General features: G+C 41.9%; 1 protein-coding gene across 1 annotated transcript; it reads right to left on the reverse strand.

The window, feature by feature from the left end:
- Positions 1-838: 838 nt before the first annotated feature.
- Positions 839-25,161, reverse strand: LOC120860193 (cyclic AMP-dependent transcription factor ATF-6 alpha-like). Its single transcript, XM_040235972.1, is given in 5 exon segments — positions 839-1,020; positions 23,118-23,371; positions 23,373-24,035; positions 24,037-24,253; positions 25,146-25,161. Coding segments are annotated over 5 exon segments (1,332 nt in total).
- Between the last annotated feature and the right edge of the window lie 1,327 nt (positions 25,162-26,488).

Here is a 26,488-nt window from a genome sequence, read left to right on the forward strand (position 1 = left end):
AGATCAGAACATCTGATATCAACCTGATGCACAGGCCCATCATAAGGCGCTTATGATGTCATCCTCCCATGGGCCACCCCCAACAGCCAGGTGTGGGCAGTACAAATTCCACCCTGGTGGCCGAAGATATGCAGCCCAGTGCCACTGGGAGGTTACACTGCTAAGGAAGGCAAGAATCTTCAGGTCTTTAGAAACCCCTCCGTATGGGGCCGAGGAAGTATCAGGACGAGGCTGGCAGTTTTGGGGAAGGCCCTCGGACCTGGCCCAGGTGAAGGTCTCCTTGGAAACCTGCAGTTCCCCTTCCCCACCTCCCTGCTGGGCCCCAGCCGCGAGGCCCTTCGCATCTGCCAGTGTTCTGGTGGGTGTCTCGGTGCTGCCTACTCACTTCTCAGGGCTTGTGGAGTCCAGGAGCCAAGTCTGCTTCATGTCTGGGTCACCGCCTGCTGCCATGATCCAGCCAAATAGTGTTCTTCTGGAGGTGTCGGCCAGTCAGCACCTACATTCTCTGGCATCTTCTGAGAGATTCCTGCAACCCGAGAGATTTTTGCAGGCACTTCTTTCCTGGTCTTGCTCCTCTGTCAAGAAAACGGGTGCCTAATAAACACATTTCTGCTTTTTAAAAAAAAAAAGAAGAAGAAGAACCTCTCCACAAGGTAGCTTATCAGAGAGGGCGGTGAGGGGCTGTGAAGGACGTGAAGGGCGTGAGGTGCGTGAGGGGCGTGCCTCCGGCTAGTTTCCCAGGTGAGCAATGAGCCAACCTGACGTCAATTCCCCCTATAACTGGTTATATCACACCCCCGCCCCAACCTTGTTACAAAGCCTGCTGCCACGTTCTGCGCTAACCTCCACTGCTCCAGGACCTTGCTTCAGACATGTAAGTCCCTCCACCCATTAATCCACTGATGTTTCTTTGTTTGGTCTTGACTGGGTGAGCACAGATCTGGCAGGCCCGCAAGGTGCAGGCCAACAACTGGTGGAGGGGCCAAGAAACGGAGGAAACGCCTGTGCGCTCCCAGATGCCTGGAAATGAGGGCGGGGAATGGGGACCTGAAAGTTGCAGCTGAAATCCCGGAGTGGCCATCCACTAGTCTGTAGGGTCCTGTGGGGGCTGTTGTTGATGAATGGGGTCCACCAAGAGTGTATAGAGAACTCATAGATACCCAAGACTTTTTGAGAGATACTGGCCGCTATTACAATGGGGAAAATGTGCCCCGCAGCTGTGGGCTGGCTGTTGCTTTTTTTTTTGAATTGGCGTATAGTTGATTTACAATGTTGTGTTAATTTCTGATATACAGCAAAGTGATTCAGTTACACGTACATGTTCTTCTTCATATTCTTATCCATTGTGGTGTATTACAAGATAGTGAATGTATTTCTCTGTCCTATCCAGTAGGTTCTTGTTTATCTATCTTGTATATAGCAGCTTTTATCTGTTAATCTCAAACCCCTAATTTGTCCTTCCCCACTCTTTCTCCTTTGGTAATGTAAGTTTGTTTTCTATGTCTGTAAGTCTGTTTCTGTTTTGTGAATAAGGGTCATTTGTATATTTTAGATCCCACATAAAGTGATATATATGATAATCAGTCTTGCTCTGTCTGACGTGGTTGAATATGATAGTCTGTAAGTTCATTCATGTTGCTGCAAATGGCATTATTTAATTCTTTTTTGTGGCTGAGTAATATTCTTTGTATGTATATGTGTGTGTATAATATATATTACATGTATTTTTTACATTCATCTGTTGATGCACATTTTGGTTGCTACATGTCTTGGCCATTTGTAAATAGTGTTGCTATGAACACTAGGGTACATGTGCTTTTTTGAATTATAGTTTTGTCTAAGTATACGCCCAGAAGTGGGATTGCTGAATCATATGATAATTTCCATTTTTGATTTTCCAGGGAACCTCTATACTGTTTTCCATAATGACTCCACCAGATTACATTCCCACCAATGGTATAGAAGGAGTCCCTTTTCTCCATACACTCTCCAGCATTTGTTACCTGTCAGTTCCCCTATGGGAATCTATGTGGTGGTAATCTCAACACACCACCACCACCTCCACCATCTCCTTGAGAAACCTGCCACCACGTTCTGCTGGCCATCCACTGCTCACAGTGGGATGTTGTTCCAGGACCTCGCTTCAGACAGGTAAGCTGACCAGGGTGAAGTGGTACCTCACTGTAGTTTTGATTTCTATTTCTCTAATAATTAGCAATGGTGAGCATCATTTCATGTGCTTATTGACCACCTGTACGTCTTTGGAGAAATGTCTATTTAGGTCTTCTGCTCATTTTTTTATTGGGTTGTTTGGTTTTTTCATTATTGAGTTGTATGAGCTGTTTGCGTATTTTGGACATCAAGCTATTGTTGATTGCATTGTTTGCAAATATTTTCTCCCAGTCCATAGGTTGTCTTTTCATTTTGTTTATGGTTTTCTTTACTGTGCCAAAGGTTATAAGTTTGATTATGTCCCATTTGGGGTTTTTTTTTGCTTTTATTTCTATTGCCTCGGGAGACTGGCCAAAGAAAGCATTGCTACAATTTATGTCAGAGATTGTTTTGCCTATGTTCTCTCATAGGAATTTTATAGTGTCCTATCTTATATAGTTAAGTCTTTAAGCCATTTTGAGTTTATTTTTGTATATAGGATAAAGATGTGTTCTCATTTCACTGATTTACATGCAGCTGTCCAGCTTTCCCAACTCCACTTGGTGAAGAGGCTCTTATTCTCCATTGTATATCTTGCCTTTTTTGTCAAAGATTAATCAACCATAGTGTGTGGGTTTATTTGTGTTTTCTATTCTGTCCCATTGATCCATATGTCTGTTTTGTGCAAATACAGTGTTGTTTTGATTACTGTAGCTTTGTGGTATTGTCTGAAATCTGGGAGTGTTATGTCTCCAACATCCTTCTTTTAACTCGTGGTGACTTGGAAATTACGAGTTTTTTTTTTTTTTTATGGCTCCATATAAATTTTAGAATCATTTATTCTAGTTTTGTGAAAAATGTCATTGGTAATTTGGTGATTGCATTAAATCTGTAGATTGCTTTGGGTAGTATTGGCCATTGGTTTTTATATTAAAAAAGGCCACAGAGGCTTAGCTAAATAGCTGATACAAAGGTCAACTTGAATACTGATTCTTGTTCCTCTAAAATGAAGCATGTGAATGTGAGTGAATAATATGTACTACTTTCTATTACTATTATTTTTTAAACTGAATAGGCAATTCAGAAACTGAAAGAAAAAAAAAAAAACCTGAATATGGCCAAGATGAGACTCTCTAGATATTCAAAACTGGTTTCTGCATATGTCTTTAGAGAAAGAAAGTAATCTACTTGGGCCCTCAAGAATTTTAATCCTGAGTTTAAAAAAAAAAAAAAAAAGAGGGCTTTTAGGCTCTAGCAGGAAAACTGAGAGATCTGTGTCTATATAGATACACATATGTTTATGTGTATCTTATAAATATGAGATGTCTCTGCCTCCAAATGGCACTATAAAGTTGATGTGGTGACCCAAGGATGAAAGAGCAGATAAAACCAAGGAGGGTCTTGGAATGCAGGAACAGAAAAACCAGGCTGTTATAGTCATTCCCTCCCCCATGTTGTAACTATTAATGGATTTCATGTCCTCCTGAGCAGTATAAGCTGTCTCCCCTCCTACCTCATAGGGAGAAGATGTTTGCCTTACTCTTCCCCACCACCCAGTATATGTGCCTCATCCAATCAGCAAATGACCCACAAGACCCCTATCCCACTCCTTGTACCCTGGGTATAAAAGTGGACTAAGGACCCCTGTTCAACGTCAGTTCTCCCTTGAGCTGGCTCACTGTTCTAAGAGTGTCTCTCACTCTAATAAATTTTATTTCCCTCTCATTCTGTCTCATGTCTGGAAATTCTTTTCCAACCCGCACCCAGACCACAACAGTTTGTTTGTGGATAAGCTCTGCTTAAGTGGCTGAAAAGAAATTAAAAGTTTATATAAATTCTCAGAAATATGAAAGAATTCTAAAAACTATAAAATTCTCAGAAATAAAAAGGAAAAAAAAAGAAAGTGTCCCAAATGCATTTCAGGTTCACATGATCTGGGACATATTTGATGCTGAATCAATACCTGGTATTGAAGCTCCTTAAGCTTATTGGTTTGATGTAATAAAGATGTATCTTTTGAGTCATCAGTGTTAAGTATAATACTTCTGTCGGACCTAAGTTTCCTAGAGGTTAGATAGGACCTTATTATATTTGTTGCAACTCCATCAGCAAAGAAAGTAACTTGATAGGATGAACCTTTAAGTAAGTGAGATAAGAACCTTTAGGTAAACTCTACTGGAGTAATTATGTTTGGGGAATATCTACCAGATTTTGGTAAATTGAAAGTAAACTAAGTTAAATAAAATTCATTGACTATCTGAGTCATTTCAAATGGATAGAATATTGGAACATTAATTGCGGCATGGGTCTAAGTTTATCTACCTTTACTTTCTTAAGAGAGGAAGACTAAAGTGTAGGTTTTCCTATCAGAAAATTCTGGTATGACAAACAGTTCACAAGTACTTGCTTCTTAGTTTTTGCCAGAGATTAAGATTTCTAAAGATTAAGATTAAAATCAGTCATAATTCTAGTTATTGTAAGCAATTTTCTTTATTGATTACATTGCAATCAAAGTATTTAACCTTGCCTTTTTACATCTTTTGTCATTTATAGACAGTTATACTTTGATACTTTTGCAAAAATGTTTCATCTTCAAGAAGATTCATAGGAAGGTCTTTTTGACAAGGACAGGTCTCTGATAAACTTCAGGTCATACCACTGAGCTGGGTAAGAAATTAAAGAATCCTAATGGAAAACCTGATGACTTCAGGTTTTAAAAGATTGATTATTGAGTGAACTGCTGAATATCAGAATAATTTTTATGGTTTTTGTCTGGAATATTACTTGTTTTGAACTCTATTTTCCACATAGAAAGAAGCCCTTCCCCTCAAGTTAGTTATGATTTATAGCAATTTGGTAAACTACTCCTGAGGGTGGAATTGAACCATTTTTCTTTTCTCTCTGCCTGGCCTCTCTGAAAATTGGAGACACCTGATTCTGAGCAGCCTTATCAGGCAAATGGAGAAGACTCTCTCCTGGCAAGTGCAGGAATCTTGATGTTTTCCTGACTTCTAGAGGGAGAAATTCACTGAAGTGGAGCCTGATGGCACAACTTTGCCATGGTTTTCCTGGTCTTGAGAGACCTTTTGGGAATTCTGCCTGAGATTCCTTCTGAGGAGTCCCACCACAGCCTTTGTGGTCAATTGACCAGACTGACTTTGCAAACAAATAAGTCTCGATTTGACTGTGGTTGGTGAAGATGAGGGTAATTTTGGAAAGAAAAATATATTTCAGTGAATATTAAATTGTTTCTGCTAATTGAGGTCTGTATTTATGAGAGTTATTGTGCTAGCTGTTCTTTTGTCCTGATGTTCAGGATGGAGAGGAAATTATCTAGTGAAGCTGTCACAGAGTACAACTACTCATGATGTATCACTGCTTGCTTTTAAGGCTGCTGCTAAAAGCAGATGTACAATGTTTGTGTAATAATTCGGTATAAGTGATAAAATGTGTAGCCTATAAAATGTTTCCCCATTAACATACCTCTGATCCTGTTCAAAATATCCAATCAGTTTTCCCCCAATGTGGATAGCTAGGCAAACAAAAAGGAGGCCTAGCACCAAGGGACATGATCTGGACCCAGGGCAAGCAGCATTCCTCCTTCGAGGGATATATGCTTTGGGGGAAATGATGGAAAAATCTTCATATATGGAGGTATATGGGGTACATTCTGGCAAATATATGGTTAAACTTAAACTTTACTGACCAGAGGGGCCTGTTTTGTGTCCTGTCAAACATTCATTATACGTCTGCTCTGCCCATTGTGGAGGAGAATGCATTCGAACGTCAAAGTGGAGTAGCTGTGGTTCTGACATCCAAGGTAACACTAGTTGGCCATTGTAGAGGGTGATTTTGGATGTGCTCCTGTATTACAGAAAACTTGAGTTTTCTGAACTCTATTGCAGACCAGGACAAAAACTACAACCAAGTGTGGTATTATCTCACAGTGCAGGTACTGCTTGTATCTTGCTTAATGGTGAAGGTCTCCTATCTGTTGTGCCTATTAGATGCGTTACATTTCATTCCTAGTGTTAGCAGAAAAAAAATTTATTTGAGGACTGAGCCGAATTGCTGTGTCTACAGCGAGATGCCCTTGTCGTCCTCCTCTGGACTTCCATGAAACTGATCTGATTAGTGACTATGTGGGGACTGTTGACCATGGAGGGATTAGACTCCCACCATCTTCTTATCATACATGCCAGTGCATCAGAAGGACGCATGTCAGTAAACATTATTGTATAAATGACTGCCCATAAGCCCCCCTGGGCTATGCTGTGTGGAATGGCCTGGCTTTTGGACACATAAGTCCAACTACTGGGATTAACAAAGTTTTGTCTGGAAAGACCTAACGGAGAAGGGCATGGCAACCCACTCCAGTATTCTTGCCTGGAGAATCCCCATGGACAGAGGAGCCTGGCTGGCTGCAGTCCTTGGGATCTCAAAGAGGCAGACACGACTGAGGGGCTAAGCATAGCCTAATGGGTGCGCACCTAATGGCATGTACCAGAACACAGGGCAGTAGATCTTCTACTGTGACCGTGACCCCTGGCTAAGCCAACAATGCTTGTTTAGAGCTGGGGCCTCCCCCACCATGGGGTTGGCTTTGAGCTTGTGGAAGCCTGGGGTGGCCCTATCTTCCTTATAAACTGGACAAGATGCTGCCACCAGTGACTCCCTCTCCATTGACTCAAGAAGTGTTTACCTTCAGAATCTGCTCACATCCTGGCAAATGACTGTTCTTAGCATATTGGGTATCTTTCAGTTTATACTTTTGCTGCTGGCGTCTATACTGTATTTGTGATACCTGATTTCAGTGCCCCTCTACATACCTGACCCCAGGTATACTGCAGAAGAGGAATGGACCAAGATTGTAAGGGTTATGCAGGGTATGTAGGAGTGGAGTATATTATCAGGCCACCAAAGATGTCTGTTCTCTTGCTCTCTGTCCATCCCCTGCCTGACTAGTGCCTGCTTCACCCACACTCAACTCACAGGACTGACCTTCCTACATACTTGCTCCAGGCCCAGTGGGTGATTGTTATAACCTTTAAATGGGAAGATCTCCATTATGGAAGAGCTTATAAGTGGGACAGTGAGGGGCATGTCCCTCTGTTAATCTCAACTACCTGGTAACCAGAGAGCCAACCTGATGCCAGCTCCCCTATAACTGGTAACCCCCCCCTCCCCTGGGAGCACAGACTGCTACCATGTCCTGCCAGCTGTCTGCCTTAAACAGTGGAGTGTCAATTCAGCACCGCAGCTGTAAGATTCCCCACTCTGTTTAAACATTGATGTCTCTGTTGCTGCCTCTGGGCTCTCTCTTTGTTCTTGCAACTGGCAAGCACAGGGTTTGTAGGCCTGTGGGGTGCAGCCCAACATGGCACCATGGGAAAAGGCTAGTTACTTCTTTACTCAGCAAGAAAGGCATATCATTCTCATGCCTGCCTCTGTGCTGTGCTTGGGAGGCTCAGAGTAATAAAATGGAGTATATTATTTCTTGACGGTCCCCTGAGATTATGAAGAAATCAGGAAGAATTTTCAAAAATCAGCCTGCTGTTGTTACACCTTCTCAGTACACACTGATTATTAATTCCCTCCATAGAACCTCTGAGACCAGAGACCTGTTCAATAAGAATTCTGGGGGGAAATGGAATCAGTGACAACTTTAAAGGTTATTTCAAAAAAGTCTTTGATGAAAAGGGACAAAAGAAAAAAAAGGAAAAAGCTAGAATTTTTGGACGCCTAGTTGTTTGGAATCATAAAACATGGAGAAAACCTGCTTTCAAATAAAATTTGTCAAGTTCACCTCCTTCATGGGAACACTTTAAAAGGCCCAGCAGCACCCCTGTTGGCCATGTCCTCTTTCAGGCCTCAAAGAGGCCCCCCTTTGTGAACTCCTGCCAGTCATTTCTATCACCAATGGTTTCATCCTAATCTGAGCTGTAATTTGATATGTCAGAGTGTGAAGAACAATTAACCACTGGAGTATTGCATAACTTCAGAAGTCCCTTGAGATGAAATGTATGCAAATGATAGTGTCTATTGTTGGTCTGATAACCATTCTTTAATTCCAACTTGAAAGAGGAGAGATTTCCAGACATTGTGATGCATTTGATCCAACAAAATATTCAAACTAACTTTATATCACTTGGGTGGTAATTTATCTTTTCTGCCTGGAGCAGGAAGAGGTTTCAGTGCAGTAGTAATGAATTTATGTCATTTCTCCAAAGTCGGTTTCTTTCAGCTGGAGCATGAACATTCAAAACTGTGCAGCCTTTTAGCATGAGTGGCTCTGGGCATGGATTTGTTCAAAGGATCCTGAGATGAAGGTTGCCATTTCCTCCCAACTAACTGTTGTGGGGGAAACAAGTCACAGTTCATGAGAATGGAAGCAATTTCATTTATTTATTTATGGCTGTGCTGGGTCTTCACTGCTGTGTGTTGGCTTTCTCCAATTTTGGCGAGCATTGTGGTGCTCAGACTTCTCGTGGTGGTGGTTTCTCTTGTTGTGGAGCAATGGACTCCAGACACACAGGCTTCAGTGTTGCAGCAAGTGGGCTCAGTAGTTGTGGCATGCGGGCTTAGTTGCTTCGCAGGATGTGGAATCTTTCCAGGCCAGGGATCTAACCCATGTCCCCTGCACTGGCAGGCAGATTCTTATCCAATGCACCACCAGGGAAGTCCCCAGAATCCATTTCTAAATGTCAATAATATGCAGTGAGAAGCAGAGGAATAAAAGAGGAGAAAAGGGATGGGAAACAAATGAGTAAGCTAATGAAACATGATGGGGAAGCTAAAGAGAAAGGGAGCACTCCTTATTACATCCCTCTGCTTTTCTCAGATTTGCTTTCCACCACACTGCCTCCCAGAAACAGAGATTCCTCCAAAACCTGCTGAGAAAAGGCGAGAGACTCATGTGGGCCCTGGTGGGATAATGCTTGTTTTATTTGAATAAGAAGGAAACTGTGTTAATAAACGCCTGTGACATTTAATGATGTGCCTTTCATTTTGAACACATCATTGCTCGATATTGAATCCATCCATTTTGATCATAAACACCAGGACCACGGAACTCTTGCTTTCACCCATATATAAATAAATAATAGGGACTTATTTTGCACTCTGTGCAAGAGCAAGGATTGCAACTCCCCTGCCTGCGTTTGCATCTTATGAACCCTGCTCAGCCGCATGGCCTCCCATTCGTCTCTCTGGAAATCCAATTTCCTTCTTGCAGGTTCGTCTGCCAGTTTTCTAATTTTCACATCAAACTGCATATTACTCATTGTCAGCTGGCTGTTCTGGAAGAATCGTTAGAGACTTAAACCCCTTACCAGTATTTGCAGTCCAGCCACAGGCATCACACGTTCCAAAAGAGTGCTACCACCCCCAGAAGGGTCAGAATTTCAAACCTGCATCTCTAGGCCCAGGCCAGGCCCAGTGAGAATAACATTATACTTTCTGAAAGATAAATCCAAATTTTTTAATACAGCAAAATGGTCCCTCCCAGCATATCCAGGAATGTGTGATTCATTTCTCCATCCCCAGCACTTAGCACACAATAGACCAATAAATCGTTGATAAAAAATGAATTAACAGTTAAATGAATGTAACACATATTTCTGCAAGATTACTTAGATATGTTACATATATTACAGATACACCAAATCAAACTTTATTGCTTCTTGCATAAGTTTTTATTTAACCCATTTATGCTAACCAAAAATATTTCTCTATTTTTAAAAGGATGACTAATTATGCTTTAAATGGTAGCCTTAACTGATATAATTAAGTTGGATCCTTAACAGATCAACAGGCACAGATCTTCCCAGATCTGCAGATTCCAAGTCTGTGCATTTGGCTCCAAGGTCCTTCTTTATCCCCACACTTCCAAATTCTCAGGGTGATAGAGTCTTACATACATTTTCTCTTTAGGGCTGGGGATCATCATGGAAAGGGATCTTTTGGGCTGATTGCAGCCAGAGAGTAAAGAGTTTGGGCTAGAAATTCTCCTCTCTGGGGATCTCCAAATGTGAGGCATGACCACCATATTCAGAGGAGGGGCAGGAAGCTGTAGGAACCTACCTGCCTTCTAGAAACCCCATTTGATGGACATTTCCCCAGTTCCTAGAAACTTCCCCCAGAAGGTTCTAGGTGCTCCTCAAGTATAAGCTCTAAAGGGCCAGAGAAAAGGTTGCTTTCTCCTTACAGTTTTCTGGGAGATGAAGTATAAAGGATATGTTTCATTCCTTCATGGAATCAAACCTCAAAACCCTAATGTTCACAAGTGAAGGCAACTCCTGACCCTGAATGCCATACTGGAAGAGAAGAAATAGTGCAAAGGACATTACTGAAATATGGATGGTATGGAGAAGGCGATGGCACCCCACTCCAGTACTCTTGCCTGGAAAATCCCATGGACAGAGGAGCCTGGTGGGCTGCAGTCCATGGGGTTGCTAGGAGTCGGACATGACTGAGCGACTTCACTTTCACTTTTCACTTTCATGCATTGGAGAAGGAAATGGCAACCCACTCCAGTGTTCTTGCCTGGAGAATCCCAGGGATGGGAGAGCCTGGTAGGCTGCCGTCTCTGGGGTCGCACAGAGTCAGACACGACTGAAGCGACTTAGCAGCAGAAGCAGCAGCAGCAGCAGAGTAGATGAAAGTATGGTATCAATATTGTTGTTCAGTCACTAAGTCATGTCCAATCCCATGAACTGCAGCACACCAGGCTTCCCCGTCCTTCACTATCTCCCAGAGTTTCCTCAAACTCATGTCCATTGAGTCAGTGATGCCATTCAACCATCTTGTCCTCTGTTGCCCCCTTCTCTTGCCCTCAATCTTTTCCAGCATCAGGGTCTTTTCTAATGAGTCATCTCTTCACATCAGGTGGCCAAAGCATTGGAGTTTCAGCTTCAGCATCAGTCCTTCCAATGAATATTCAGGGTTGATTTCCTTTAGGATTGACTAGTTTGATCTCCTTGCTGTCTGAAGTACTCTCAAGAGTCTCCTTCAGTACCACAGTTTGAAATGATCGATTCTTCAGCACTCAGCCTTCATTATGGTCCAACTCTCACATGCATACATGCCTACTGGGAAAACCATACCTTTGACTATATCGACATTTGTTGGCAATCAATATTAACCTGACTAAAATTTAAGTGTACTTGGTTATGAAAAGAAAAAGTCTTAATTCTCAGGAAGCCTACACATACACATGAAGCATTCAAAAGTACAGAGCTCTGATGTATGTGACAGTCTCAAATGTTTAAGAATATTATATATTATGAATAGAAAACAGAAAATATCAATATATAGAGTGTGAGCACAAATAACACAAATGGTGTAAAATGTTAATAGGTGAATCTTGTAAAAGGTATTTGATAATCTTTGCATTATTCTTGCAACTTTTATATAAATTTGAAATTACTTCTAAGTTAAAAATTTTAAGTAAATATTTTAAGCCCACTAGCATAGATGAAATCAGGCTAGACCCTTTAAATATGACCAAGCCAGAGCCAGAGGGTGGAGATCTTAAAGAGGAAATAAATATTCCACCAAAAGCAAGAGTCTACAGACTTTTTAGGGAGCCAGATACAGTGATAAATACTTGGCCTCTGTGGGCCTAACAGACTCCGTCACAACTACTTAACTCTGCCATCATGACGGTAAGGCAGTAACAGGCGACATATAAATAAATGGTCATGACTGTGTTCCAATAACACTTTATTCATAAAAACAGACCGTGGGCTGGATTTGGCCTAGGGACCACAGTTTGCTGACCCTTGAAGCAGAAAACTGGGCGTATGGAATCTGACGTACTCCCATTACACTGGCGTTCCCTGGTGGGAAGCATCCTTGCCAGGCTTCTTGTGGTAGGCTCCACCTTTAACCTCTGCCACTCTGGAGAACCCTCGGCATGGTCCGTTCACAATGACTGACATCAGTAATCTCCACTCCCTTCAGGAGAAATCACAGAGGGAAGCCCTCTTTTCCACAGGTGATCACAAGACAGCTAGGAGAATGCAGACGGTAACCTCCACATTCATGAGGGAGTCAGATAGGAACGTCATTACAAACGCTGGTCTGGACTGCCCCTCCATACACACACTGGAGAAGACTTCTCCTCAAACCACAATCCAAAACTGTACAGTGAATGTTTGGTTTGCTTTAGTTGAAGAAAAATAAGTTTCTACTTCAGTCCATGGTCCTGATCTGCAAATGGTCACGTGACGGGTACCACATCAAGACCTGGAGAACAAGAGCAACAGTGAGGGCTGGGGAGAAGGGAGGAGAGAAGATCTTGGAGTGGATACAATTAAGACTCCTTTGGCTCCTGCATCCACCGTCACTGCGTTGTGACCCTGAAGTCCTCCTGCTGGTCCCCTCGGTGCTCTCACAGTTATCTGGCTTCTGCCCCATTTCATTACACTTCCTGTGCTGTATTACAGGTTCCCATGGAGAAGACAATGCACCTGCCCCACCACAAGCTGTCAGAGCCCCCAGTGAGAGACAGGACTTGCTGAAGCCCAGCCAAACCTAGTCACTAACACAGAGCCACTAACCGCCCCCAGACCAGCTGTGTCTCCTGTCCCAGAGCACTTCTTCAGGCTTATGGTGCCTGTCCTGGGCCCCAGGGTCCTGGCTTCTTTAGAAGCAATTTTATTTGGAAGACAATGAACCTCCAGGAAATGCAAAAAAAGCAAGCAAACAAACAAGGCAAAAGTCTGGAGCATCTAGTGTGGCTGACTTTGGAGATGAGTAGAAGCAGGGAGGTGGAGGTCAGTCCCCGGGCAGTTCTCTCGGACCAAGTCCCCTCCCCCTTTCTTACCTTTATCTTTCAGATTCCACATAGAATTGACAGAGCTCAGATCATGGGCTTGGCAGACACAGAGATGATGAGGACAGAGAGAGCCCTACTCCATGGAGCTGACCTCTGGTATGGAGTCCAAACAGTAAATGGGCAATTACATTAGAGCAAGCAGTGGTTCTCAAACTAAATGAGCACTGGGATAACCTGGAGGCTTGTGAAAGCACAGATTTCAGCATCCCACCTCAGAGTTTTTTGTTTCAGTGAGTGTGGGAAGGGAGGCCTGAAATTCTGCATTTCTAACAAATATTCATATTAGGCTGATGCTGCCCGAGGGCTAGATTCTAAGGACGATGGTGTTATAGTGTGATTAGTGTCAGGAAGGTGAAAGCATAGGGTGTGATAGTAGAATGTAAGTGGGGGGTTGGGGAGAATCCTGCCCAGACTCAGGTTAGGAAAGGCTTAAGCAGGAATAAGCCAGGGGAGATGAATTCCAGGCAGAGAGAAAAGCATATGCAAAGGAATGAGAGCAAGACAGGGGTGGGGTACAATTAATTTAATAGGGGCTCTGGTGAGAACAGTACTAAGGAAGCAGTATCTTCTTCTATTAGAATTTACCAAAATATCTGGTGGAAGGATGCTGTAAAAATAGGAAAAGCAAATGTGCATTTCTCTATGAGCCTAGAGGTCTCTTCTGCAAAAAAATAAAAATAACAAATCAGAAACCTTAGACTATGGGGATGGTGCTTTCTTCAGTCCTGAGATTCAGAATGTGGTACTAATTCTCCTCCCTTTGAAAATAAGCCAGACTAGCTTCTCAATTTTAATAGAATGTGATGCTATGTGATTTTTGAGGTTGGACCATAAAAAGAGTAGCTTTTTGGCGGGATTTCTCTTTCTCTTGAATCACTCTAAGGAAAGCCAGCTGCCATGCTGTAAGGACACTCAAACATCTTGTGAAGAGGCCCCCAAGGGGGATAAACTGAGGCCTCTCACCAACAACCAGCCCCAACTTGCTAGGCATGAGTAATAACCTTAGATGTGACTCTCCAGCTCCAGTCAAACCTTCAGATGATAGTGGCCCTGGCTAACAGCTTGATGGCAATTTCATGAGTGAGCCAAGTCAGAAAATACTCCCACATTCCTGACCCATATTACTGTGAAGATAACAAATGTTTACTGCTGTATTAAGTCATTGAGGTTTGTTTTGTTCTTGTTCAGTCACTCAGTCGTGTCTGACTCTTTGTGACCCCAGGCTTCCCTGTCCTTCACTGCCTCCTGGAGTTTGCTCAAACCTTATTTGAGCTATTGAATCATGCCTATTGAATCAGTGATGCCATCCAACCATCTCATCCTCTGTCACCCCCTTCTTCTCCTCCTGCCTTCTATCTTTCCCAGCATCAGAGTCTTTTTCAAGGAGTCAGCTCTTCACACCAGGTGGCCAAAGTACTAGAGCTTCGGCTTCAGCATCAGTCCTTCTAATGAATATTCAAGGTTGATTTCCTTTAGGATAGACTGGTTTGATCTCCTTGCTGTCCAAGGGACTCCCCTGAGCCCTCTCCAACAATAGGGTTCAAAAGCATCAATTCTTCAGCACCCATCATTTTTTATGGTCCAACTCTCACATCCATTCTTGACTGGAAAAACCATAGCTTTGACTATACGGAACTTTGTCAGCAAAGTGATGTCTTTTTAATATTACTGTCTAGGTTTGTTACAGCTTTTCTTCCAAGGAGCAAGTGTCTTTTAATGTCATGGCTGCAGTCACCATCTGCAGTGATTTCGGAGCCCAAGAAAATAAAGTCTATCACTCTTTCCATTGTTTCCCCTTCTGTTTGTCATGAAGTGATGGAACTGGATGCTATGATCTTAAAATTTTTTGAATGCTGAGTTTTAAGCCAACTTTTTCCATTCTCTTCTTTCACTTTTTCTCTGATCCAGCAGATGTTGGCATTTTATCTCTGGCTCCTATGCCTTTTCTAAATCCAGCCTGTACATATATAAGTTCTCAGTTCACGTACATTTGAAGCCTAGCTTGAAGAATTTTGAGCATTACCTTGCTAGAATGAGATGAGTGCAAATGTGTGGTAGTTTGAACGTTCTTTGGCATGGCCCTACTTTGGGATTAGAATGAAAACTGACCATTTCCAGTCTTCTGACCACTGCTGAGTTTTCCCAATTTGCTGGCATACTGAGTGCAGCACTTTAACAGCATCATCTTTTAGGATTTGAAATAGCTCAGCTTGGATTCTATCACCTCCACTAGCTTTGTTCATAATAATGCTTCCTAAGGCCCACTTGACTTCACACCCCAGGATGTATGACTCTAGGTGAGTGATCACACTGTTGTGGTTATCCAGGTCATTAAGGCCTTTTTTGTACAGTCCTTCTGTGTATTCTTGCTTCTCCATCTTCCCTATTGAATGCTATGGGGAAAATTATAAATAGCTAGAGATTAGAAAAGGAAATGGTAACCCACTCCAGTATTCAGCTGGGGAATCCAATGGACAGAGGAGGCTAGCAAGCTACAGTCCATGAGGTTGCAAAGGGCTGGACCTGATTTAGCTACTGAGCGTAAGCATTAAGAGATATTAAAGAAAATCTAAATAAATGGAGAGAACTATACCACATTCATAAATGTGAAGACAGTATTGTCAAGATGTTGATCCTCCTTAGGTTGGTCTATAAATTTTATACAGTTCCAGTCACAAACCCTAAAAGATTTTCCTTGGAGCTTGACAAGCTAATTGTAACATTTATAAGGAAGAATATGGCCCAAGAGTTATCAGAACCTTTCTAGAATAAAAAGCCAAAGAAAAAAGTTTTGCACTAGCAGATATTAAGACTGAATGAGTACCTGGCTTAAAGCCAGTTTAATTTGCATGGTCTCAATTCTTCTGCCAAGAATTCCAAGCTCCTGCCATAGGATGTGAATCTTGAAAGATCTAGCTTTGGTTGCTGGAGGCAACCATTTCATAACTCTGAGAAGAGAAGCTGGTTGAGAATGCCCTCTACAGGGGAGAATGTGAGCCCAAAGGTGAGGAAAGAGAAATTTAGAACTGCTCCTAAAGCGAGGTCTACCTCTAAGCTTTCAGTTATATAAACAACAAACGGAAAATTCCTCTTGGCTTTAAACAAGTTTGTATAGTTTTCCAGTAGTTGAAACAAGATTCTGACTGATATTCACCCACTTGTCAAACAACCTGAAATGCCATCATTAAGGATTCATTTAATGCATCTACTTCTTCACACTTTTGTCCAGTGCAGTTTTGGATGAAAGTTAGTTTTCTGATTCTACTGTCTGGGGGTCAAATCTGGCTCATTGTCTGTCTTTGTAAATAAAGTTTTATTGGAACACAGCCATGCTCATTCATTTACATATGACCATGGCTGCTTTCCTGGAGAAGGAAATGGCAATCCGCTCCAGTACTATTGCCTAGAAAATGTCATGGACAGAGGAGCCTGGTAGGCTACAGTCCATGGGGTCACAAAGAGTCGGACACAACTGAGTGACTTCACTTTCACTTTCATGGCTACTTTGGGGCTTCCCTGGTAGCTCTGCTGGTAAAGAATCCTCCTGCAATGCAGGAGACCCCCATTTGATTCCTGAGCCGGGAAGGTCCCTTCAAGAAGGGATAGGCTACCCACTCCAGTATTCTTGGGTTTCTCTGTTGGTTCAGATGGTAAAGAATCCGCCTGCAATGTGGGAGACTTGGTTTCGATCCCTAGGTTGGGAAGATCCCCTGGAGGAGGGCATGGCATCAGTAGTCTTGCTTGGAGAATCCCCATGGACAGAGGAGCCTGGTGGGCTACAGTCCATGGCGTCACAAAAAGTCAGACAAGACTGAACCCAGCACAGCCATAGCTGGTTTTGTGCTGAAAAATGGCAGACTTGGGCAGTTATGACAGAGATCATATGGCTAAAATATTTACTATCTGGCCCTTCATAGAAATATGTGTATACCCTAGTCTCTCTGATGTCCTGCTCAATACAGGGTTTTAGAGTTGTCTTGCCTATTGAAATTTAGCCTGCCCAGTCCTGCATTTTGAAGAGCTAGAGGACTATATGATATGGAAAAAATTAGTTCCTGAGGGTGACTATTGAAACATCTCTTGTAATCTTTTAAAATGAATGCCCAGTAGTGTGGGCTAATTCAACAACCGTCTGTCCTTTCAGGTTGGATTTCTTTAGAGAAAAGTCTCTGAACTGTGTCCCTGGATCCCCACTCATTCCCTGCTGCCTGCCTACTCCCACCCCAATCTATTCCTAATTAGCTGCCACTGCTCATTTTCCTTGAATCTAATGACTCTGGGGCAGGAAGGGTCACTAACAGGATAGAGAGAGCAATTTGTCAGCCTTCCTATCTATCCCTTGGGGACTTGCCCAGAGCTGGGGAGAAGACTGCTCAGCACAAAATATGACTCAGGAATGACCAGATGAGCTTCAAGATCAAACATCCTATCCTGTTTGTCTGATGAGACTGGGGTGCACAGATCAGTTCATGTCCCCAGTATATGGATGGCAGGAACTGATGAAAAACCCGTGGTTGAAGATCTTCCTTTCTTTCTCCAAAGCGTAATCAGCCATGCACCCCCAGGCACCTCTCCCTTTCCCAGCATTCAGTACTGGCTTTAAAATCTGACAATATGAGATTTCATGTGGTCAAGATGAGTTTTTATGCACAGGAAAGGATATTCAGGAGTTACTTTATACACACACACACACACACACACACACATCATTAAGTTTATTCAACTTAATTAAACCTAATTCTTCCTTAGGCTTTAACATTAAACTTACAAGCATCATTATTTTATACATAATCTTAGCAACCCTGGGAAGCACTTTTAGGAGACTTTGGCTAAACCTGGATCCATTTACAAACTTATTTGAGCATTAAACATTTTAAATAGTATTTATAAATTTAATATATTCTATTTTGTTATTTTTATTTTTGTTAACTCTGCACATGGTATCACAAATAATACAAAAAGGCTTATAATAATTTAAAAAGATAGCTTCCTTGCCCTACTGCTCCCTCTCTGCTTTTCCAAAGGCAGCTACTCTTGACCTTTTCAGCCATTCTTTTGGAATACACACTTCTCCACATTTCTAAATAATATGCATCTCCTGGTAACTTTTGGCAGCTCAATGTGACTCATTTCTCCTGACCTGTAATAAATGAGGAGGATTGCACTCTCTCTTGCCACCATTCTCTTTGTTTCTCCAGACCGCTGTCTAATTACAGTTATATCAAGATTTTTGGTTGAGGCAAGTCTCAGTGGTCATAGTATTTGTCTATATAAATGTTATTCTAAGCTAAGCACTGTATGGCACTATGATTCTTATTTCTTATTTTGTTTTCTTTAAGTTAGCAATTGCTTGCTTTTTTTAATATAAAAGTTTGCCTAGAGTTTTGTTTGGTACACTCTGCTAATTTGTCCCATAATTTTCACAAATCTCGCAGTACAGTATTTCATAAATTTTATCGTGCCAGGATCTAACACTGCTGGTTTTTTTCCCTGTGGAAACTGCCCTTCAGCAGAAATTCATCCTCCTTCTACCTGGGCTGGTCCAGGCCTTCCATATATTGTCACCCGTGACTTCTCTTTAATGTCATCTAATGAATTCCCTTTGTCTTCTCATGAGTGAGATCCCTGTTTCCTGGATCTCATGTCTCCCTCCTTCTTGGTTTATGCCCGTTCTGTTGAATCATATCATTAGTAGTTCAGCTGATTGAGAAAGACAGTATGATGGCTGGTGATGCAGTGATGACAATCTGTCTACATCTGGAGTCTTACTGCTATAATCTCGATGTAGTCTCTACCTGGGACTCCCTGACACCTCCCTTCACTACTGTCTTGGAGATGACCTCCACCTGCATCCATGTGCTGCACCCCAGTTTCCTTATCCCTGTATAATTTACATAACATTTTAGAATTATCTCCTCCTATTAAAATCCTGTTGTTGTCCAGTCACTAAGTCATGTCTGACTTTTTGCGACCCCATGGACTACAGTATGCGAGGTTTCCCTGTCATTCATCATCTCCTGAAGTTTGCTCAAACTCATGGCCATTGAGTCAGTGACATCATCCAACCATCTCATCCTCTGTTGCTCCTTCTTTTCATGCTCTCAATTTTTCTCAGCATCAGAGTCTTTTCCCATGAGTCAGCTCTTCACATCAAGTGGCCAAAGTATTGGAGCTTCAATTTCAGCATTAGCACTTCCAATGAATATTCAGGGTTGATCTCCCTTAAGATTGACTGGTTTGATCTCCTTGTTGTCCAAGGGACTCTCAAGAGTCTTCTCCTGCACCACAGTTCAAAAGCATCAATTCTTCAGTGCTCGGAGGAGCCTGGTGGGCTGCAGTCCATGGGGTTGCGAAGAGTCGGACATGACTGAGCGACTTCACTTTCACTTTTCACTTTCATGCATTGGAGAAGGAAATGGCAACTCACTCTAGTATTCTTGCCTGGAGAATCCCAGGGACAGGGGAGCCTGGTCGGCTGCCGTCTATGGGGTTGTACAGAGTCAGACACGACTGAAGCAACTTAGCAGCAGCAGCAGCAGCCTTCTTTAAGGTCCAACTCTCATGTCTGTACATGACTGTTGGAAAAAACATAGCTTTGACTATATGGACCTTTGTCAGCAAAGTGATGTTTCTGCTTTTTAATATGCTCTCTAGGTTTGTCACAGCTTTTCTTCTAAGAATCAAGCATCTTTTAATTTCATGGCTGCAGTAACCTGGCTCCAAAATCACTGTGGAGTCCAAGAAAATGAAGTCTGTCACTGTTTTCATTTTTTCCCCATCTGTTTGCCATGAAGTGATAGGACTGGATTCCATGATCTTAGTTTTTTGAACGTCAAGTTTTATTTTTTTGTTTTGTTTTGTTTTTGCTTAACCATAACTACTTTAATAATTTTACCGTTTTTTAGCCTGAGGGCTCACTCAGATCTCATTCAATGGACTCCACAAAAAAGATCTTCACAACACTTTCATTACACAGAGTCAACAAAGCATTTTTAACAAAGAAGTCAGAGAAGAGGCAAAAAATAAACATCCAGGCTAACAAATACATGAAAAGATGCTCAACATCACTCACCATCAGAGAACTGCAAATCAAAACCACAATGAGGTACCATCTCATGCTGGTCAGAATGGCTACCATGAAAAACTCTACCAACAATAAATGCTGGAGAGGGTGTGGAGAAAAGGGAACCCTCTTACACTGTTGGTGGGAATGCAAACCAGTACAGCCACCATGGAGAAGACTGTGCAGATTCCCTAAAAAACTGGAAATAGAACTGCCATATGCCCCAGCAATCCCACTGCTGGGCATACACACCAAGGAATCGAAAATGGAAAGAGACACGTGTACCCCAATGTTCATCACAGCACTGTTTTCAATAGCTAGGACATTGAAGCAACCTAGAGGTCCATCGGCAGAGGAATGGATAAGGAAGCTGTGATACATATACACAATGGCATATTCAGTTCAGTCTCTCAGTTGTGTCTGACTCTTTGCGATCCCATGAATTGCAGCACGCCAGGCCTCCCTGTCCATCACTAACTCCCGGAGGTCACTCAAACTCAAGTCCATTGAGTCAGTGATGCCATCCAGCCATCTCATCCTCTGTCATCCCCTTTCCTCCTGCCCCCAATCCCTCCCAGCATCAGGGTCTTTTCCAATGAGTCAACTCTTCACATGAGGTGGCCAAACTATTGGAGTTTCAGCTTCAACATCAGTCCTTCCAATGAACACCCAGGACTGATCTCCTTTAGGATGGACTGGTTGGATCTCCTTGCAGTCCAAGGGACTCTCAAGAGTCTTCTCCAACACCACAGTTCAAAAGCATCAATTTTTTGGCGCTCAGCTTTCTTCACAGTCCAACTCTCACATCCATACATGACCACTGGAAAAACCATAGCCTTGACTAGACGGACCTTTGTTGGCAAAGTAATGTCTCTGCATTTCAATATGCTGTCTAGGTTGGTCATAACTCTCCTTCCAAGGACTAGGCATCTTTTAATTTCATGGCTGCAGTCACCATCTGCAGTGATTTTGGAGCCCAAAAAATAAAGTCAGCCCCTGTTTCCACTCTTTCCCCATCTATTTCCCATGAAGTGATGGGACCAGATACCATGATCTTAGTTTCTGAATGTTGAGCTTTAAGCCAACTTTTTCACTCTCCTCTTTCACTTTCATCAAGAGGCTCATTAGTTCTTCTTCACTTTCTGCAATAAGGGTGGTGTCATCTGCATATCTGAGGTGATTGATATTTTTCCCAGCAATCTTGATTCCAGCTTGTGCTTCCTCCAGCCCAGCATTTCTCATTATGTACTCTGCATATAAGTTCAATAAGTAGGGTGACAATATACAGCCTTGACGTACTCCTTTTCCTATTTGGAACCAGTCTGTTGTTCCATGTCCAGTTCTAACTGTTGCTTCCTAACCTGCATATAGGTTTCTCAAGAGGCAGATCAGGTGGTCTGGTATTCCCATCTCTTTCAGAATTTTCCACAGTTTATTGTGATCCACACAGTCAAAGGCTTTGGCATAGTCAATAAAGCAGAAATAGATGTTTTTCTGGAACTCTCTTGCTTTTTCCATGATCCAGTGGATGTTGGCAATTTGATCTCTGGTTCCTCTGCCTTTTCTAAAACCAGCTTGAACATCAGGGAGTTCACAGTTCATGTATTGCTGAAGCCTGGCTTAGAGAATTTTGAGCATTACTTTACTAACTTGTGGGATGAGTGCAATTGTGCAGCAGTTTGAGCATTCTTTGGCATTGCCTTTCTTTGGGATTGGTATGAAAACACCTTTTCCAGTCCTGTGGCCACTGCTGAGTTTTTCCAATTTGCTGGCATATTGAGTGCAGCACTTTCACAGCATCATCTTTCAGGATTTGAAATAGCTCAACTGGAATTCCATCACCTCCACTAGCTTTGTTCATAGTGATGCTTTCTAAGGCCCACTTGACTTCACATTCCAGGATGTCTGGCTCTAGGTGAGTCATCACACCATCATGATTATCTGGGTCATGAAGATCTTTTTTATACAGTTCTCCTGTTACTCTTGCCACCTCTTCTTAATATCTTCTGCTTCTGTTAGGTCCATACCATTTCTGTGCTTTATCTAGCCCATCTTTGCATGAAATATTCCCTTGATATCTCTAATTTTCTTGAAGAGATCTCTAGTCTTTCCCATTCTGTTGTTTTCCTCTATTTCTTTTTTTTTTTTAATTCTTTTAAAGTATTTTATGGCTATAATTTTTTCTTTAAGCAAAATTTATTGATGTATTTGTTTTTCCTATTTTTTTTTTTAAATTTTACTTTACAATTCTGTATTGGTTTTGCCATACATTGACATGAATCCACCACGGGTGTACATGCGTCCCCAAACATGAGCCCCCCTCCCACCCCCCTCCCCACAACATCTCTCTGGGTCATCCCCGTGTACCAGCCCCAAGCATGCCATATCCTGCATCAGACATAGACTGGCGATTGCATTGATCGCTGAGGAAGGCTTTCTTATCTCTCCTTGCTATTCTTTGGAACTCTGCATTCAGATGCTTATATCTTTCCTTTTCTCTTCTGCTTTTTGCTTCTCCTGTTTTCACAGCTATTTGTAAGTCCTCCTCAGATAGCCATTTTGATTTTTTGCATTTCTTTTCCATGGGGATGGTCTTGATCCCTGTCTCCTGTGCAATGTCACGAACCTCCGTCCATAGTTCATCAGGCACTCTGTCAATCAGATCTATTCCCTTAAATCTATTTCACACTTCCACTGTATAATCATAAGGGATTTGATTTAGGTCATACCTGAATGGTCTAGTGGTTTTCCCTACTTTCTTCAATTTAAGTCTGAATTTGGCAATATGGAGTTCATGATCTGAGCCACAGTCAGCTCCTGGTCTTGTTTTTGCTGACTTATAGAGCTTCTCTATCTTTGGCTGCAAAGAATATAATCAATCTGATTTTGGTGTTGACCATCTGGTGATGTCCATGTGTAGAGTCTTCTCTTGTGTTGTTGGAAGAGGGTATTTGCTATGACCAGTGCGTTCTCTTGGCAAAACTCTATTAGTTTTTGCTCTGCTTCATTCCGTACTCCAAGGCCAAATATGCCTGTTACTCCAGGTGTTTCTTGACTTCCTACTTTTGCATTCCAGTCCCCTCATGGGTCCATAGTTCAGTATTACAAATGCCAAAACTATCATCACACAGATAGCTCTTCGCTTTGGACTAGGAACTTTAAGCCTCTGGTTCTCTGATACAACTTCATCCAGTTGCCGCTTCAGTGAACCATTCTTTTTCTTCAGCTTCTCACTCTCCAAAAGGGCTGTCTTTAACCTTGCCTCTAAGCCTAGCATGTATTCTTTCTTCTTCTTGCGGGACTGACAAGCTGACTCGATTTTTAATCTTTCGTTGCTGTCTCCTTAGCACAGCAATATCGGAACCCACATTTTTCATCGTACTTTGTAGGACAGGTTTAGTCATAGAAAGTTTCCCATTTGCTGGGCTGTTTGCCACAGGGGCTGGTACCACATTCACCACGTGATTAGGTAGCTGCGTGGTTCCCCCAGCAATAGCAAGGACTGGTTGAGGAGAGGGCAGAACTCCAGGTGCCTGGAGCTGAACCACGGTAGGCTGAGAGAGCACCATGATCTGACCTTTAGTGGGTGCAGGATGTATACTGATAATTGGTTGCTGCTTTGCCAATGGCATAAGTGTTGGTAGTGTCTGAATAATGATGGTTTTTGCTGGAACGCTGGGGTTTGTTTGAGTCTTGGGTGCTGCTAGAAGTAATAAAGGCTTGGGCTGAATTGAAGGTTTCGAATTTATTTGAATTTTTTTCTTTGTAGTCAGTCCATTTTCAGTTTTGCTCTTAGGACCAATGATGGGCTTGTCTTCCTTCAGCGGCTCTGCTGAGGAGGGGTTACTAGAGCTTTCACCATATAAGGAAAGAGGAGACATCTGAGAAGTAGAAGACAAATCCAACTCCTCAGGAACATGCTGAGTTGATGAGTAAGAGTCCACTGATTGAGATGAGATTGAACAACTTGAGGAGGCTGGCAAATTGGCAGAGGTTCTGTCTTAATATATAAGTTTCATTTGCTGCATTCAATTGCACGTCATCAGTGTCTGTGAAATAGCCAAGTTCAGCAAACAGGGCAGAATCCCAGTCTTCATCCGGCCGGTGAGGGAGTCCCGGACTAAAAGGTGACTCCATGGTGCCAGCAACGCCAGCCGGCTCCCCCAAAACACACGTTCCCCTGCCCAGTAACTCGGTGACTCTGAATGTCAAGTTTTAAGCCGGTTGTTTCACTCTCTTCTTTCACCTTTATCAAGAGGCTCTTTAGTTTTCTTGGTTTTCCACCATTAGGGTAATATCATCTACATAATCATTATTAAATGTTCCACATTCTAACATAGAGCTGAGTGACCTGCTTTCTCATCCTAAAAGAAGTAAAAATATAGGAACTCAAAATTCCCAGTTATTTCTCAATAGGGTGGACTAATTCCCTTGTTTTGATAATGTACACCCTCCACTAGCTTCCTGAGCATGTGTGCATGAAAGCTTAATGTTTTGATACTTCTGTTCCTGAAAATACTATTTTTCTACCCTTACATCTAATTGTGGTTTGTATGGGTAGGAAGGTATAGGTTGGAAATTATTTCGCTCCAAATTTTGAAGTCATTGTTGAGGTGTCTTGTAGTTCCTACTTTATGGTTTTTGCAAAGTTTCATCCCATTTCAAATATTAATTCTAGGAACTTTATTTCTTCCTAGCAGCTACCTATCTCCACAATTGAGTTGTGATATTCTACAATGCTGTGGCTTGATGTGTATTATTTTCAAGTATCATGCTGGGAACCTGATGAGTTCTTTTAATAGAACTGTCTTACAGATCTGGAAATTTTTCTTAATTATTTCTTTGATTAACTCAGTTAAGCTTTTACACTTTATTTCCATTTTTCTCTTTCTAGAACTCCCATTATTTGAATGTTTCTTGCCCCAAATTTGCCCCTTATTATTTTCCTATCTTCTTCCATCTCTATCATTTTGCTTATTAACTGGAGGAATTCATCTATTTCCTAATTCTTTGGTTTTCTTTCACTTGTGCTGTCACGTTTTTCATTTCCAAGAGCTTTATTTCGTTCCCTGATTGTTACTCTTATCCCACCTTGTTCTTCTTTCATGGCTGCAATATCTGTGCTTATTTCTGATTATTATGTAAGTTTCCTTCCCCTGCTCCTACTCACTAGTTTGTCAGTTTTGATCTCTGTCTTCCGTGTTAAAGCATTTTCTCAGATGTCTGGCAAACCTTGTTTCTCTGCTCATGTGTAAAGTGAATAAAAGAGAAAACTGGAAGTCCTGAGGATATGGGTGGGGTCTGTCAACTTTGAGCTTCACTTAGATGGTTCTAGCTGGGCTGTTAATGAGGAATCTCTGATGCTGCTGTCTCTAGGGGTCTTTCCTCTGGAATTTGTGTGATTTCCCAGTTTCCTGACTGATAGATAGAGGCTTAGTGCTCATTGGTTCTTGGAAGTGAATGGGAAAGACTGGGATGAGGGCTGGGGAAGTAGTGATGTTGTGAGGGTCTTAGCACTCAGCATGCCACACACATATATTCATTTCCTCTCCTTTCTTCATCACAGTGCTCATACTGTCACTTAAGGCTTGGTGTCCTCCAGCCTGGAGACCCTCTGATTCTGCTCGGAGAAGAAACCTCCACATTTATTCTGCCAGGAATGGGGAGAGGCACTCCCCTAGAGGCTTTCAGGGCTGAGGTTGGGGGTAAGATCTAGGGTTCCAACTACTTTTAACCAGTGCTCCTTTTTTGGCAGCTATGTCCCACCTCCCTCCCCAGTTTCTGCTCTGAATCTTTTGAGGGTTCTGTGGTTTAGATCAGGATATTCTTGGCAATCTCCATTTCAGATTTAAGATTCAGGTTTTGTACATCTGCTAAGTAAATTAAGGGTCATCATCTGCTTTTTAGCTTCCAAAATTTATTGCCATTGTCTCCTTGCCTTTTCTCTCCATCCTTTTGGGCCTCTCTATTAAAAAAAAAAAAAAAAAAGATGATCCCTTTGCTATTGTTTTAGTGAAGCTTCAAGTAAGAGGGAAGTTATGTGAGTATTATATCCACCTATATTACCATCCTATAGCCTATCAATTGTCTGACCTAGCTTATAAAACTACTTAATCCTTGTAAAGCTATCAGTCAAACTCAACCCTTGTAAAGCTATCAACCAAATTCACAAATTCAGGGAATCTTAATTTTACATGTTCCAATACTATTTATAAAGTAACTTAAACTTAAGATCATTAATTTAAATAAATTAACTGAAGCATATATATGAAATTAGAATTACCAGACATGCCTTTATTCTAACAGGGTAAATTATTTTTAACTTTTGCAAATAACAAAATATTCACAGATTCCTTAGTGCAAAAATAATAATGTATATTTAGCTTTCTTTAAAAATTCTATTTTTAATTATATATCTGAGGTTAAAAGAAGCT

The sequence above is a fragment of the Oryx dammah genome, unplaced genomic scaffold (assembly GCF_014754425.2).
Source record: "Oryx dammah isolate SB20612 unplaced genomic scaffold, SCBI_Odam_1.1 HiC_scaffold_11050, whole genome shotgun sequence".
NCBI classification, from domain to species: domain Eukaryota; kingdom Metazoa; phylum Chordata; class Mammalia; order Artiodactyla; family Bovidae; genus Oryx; species Oryx dammah.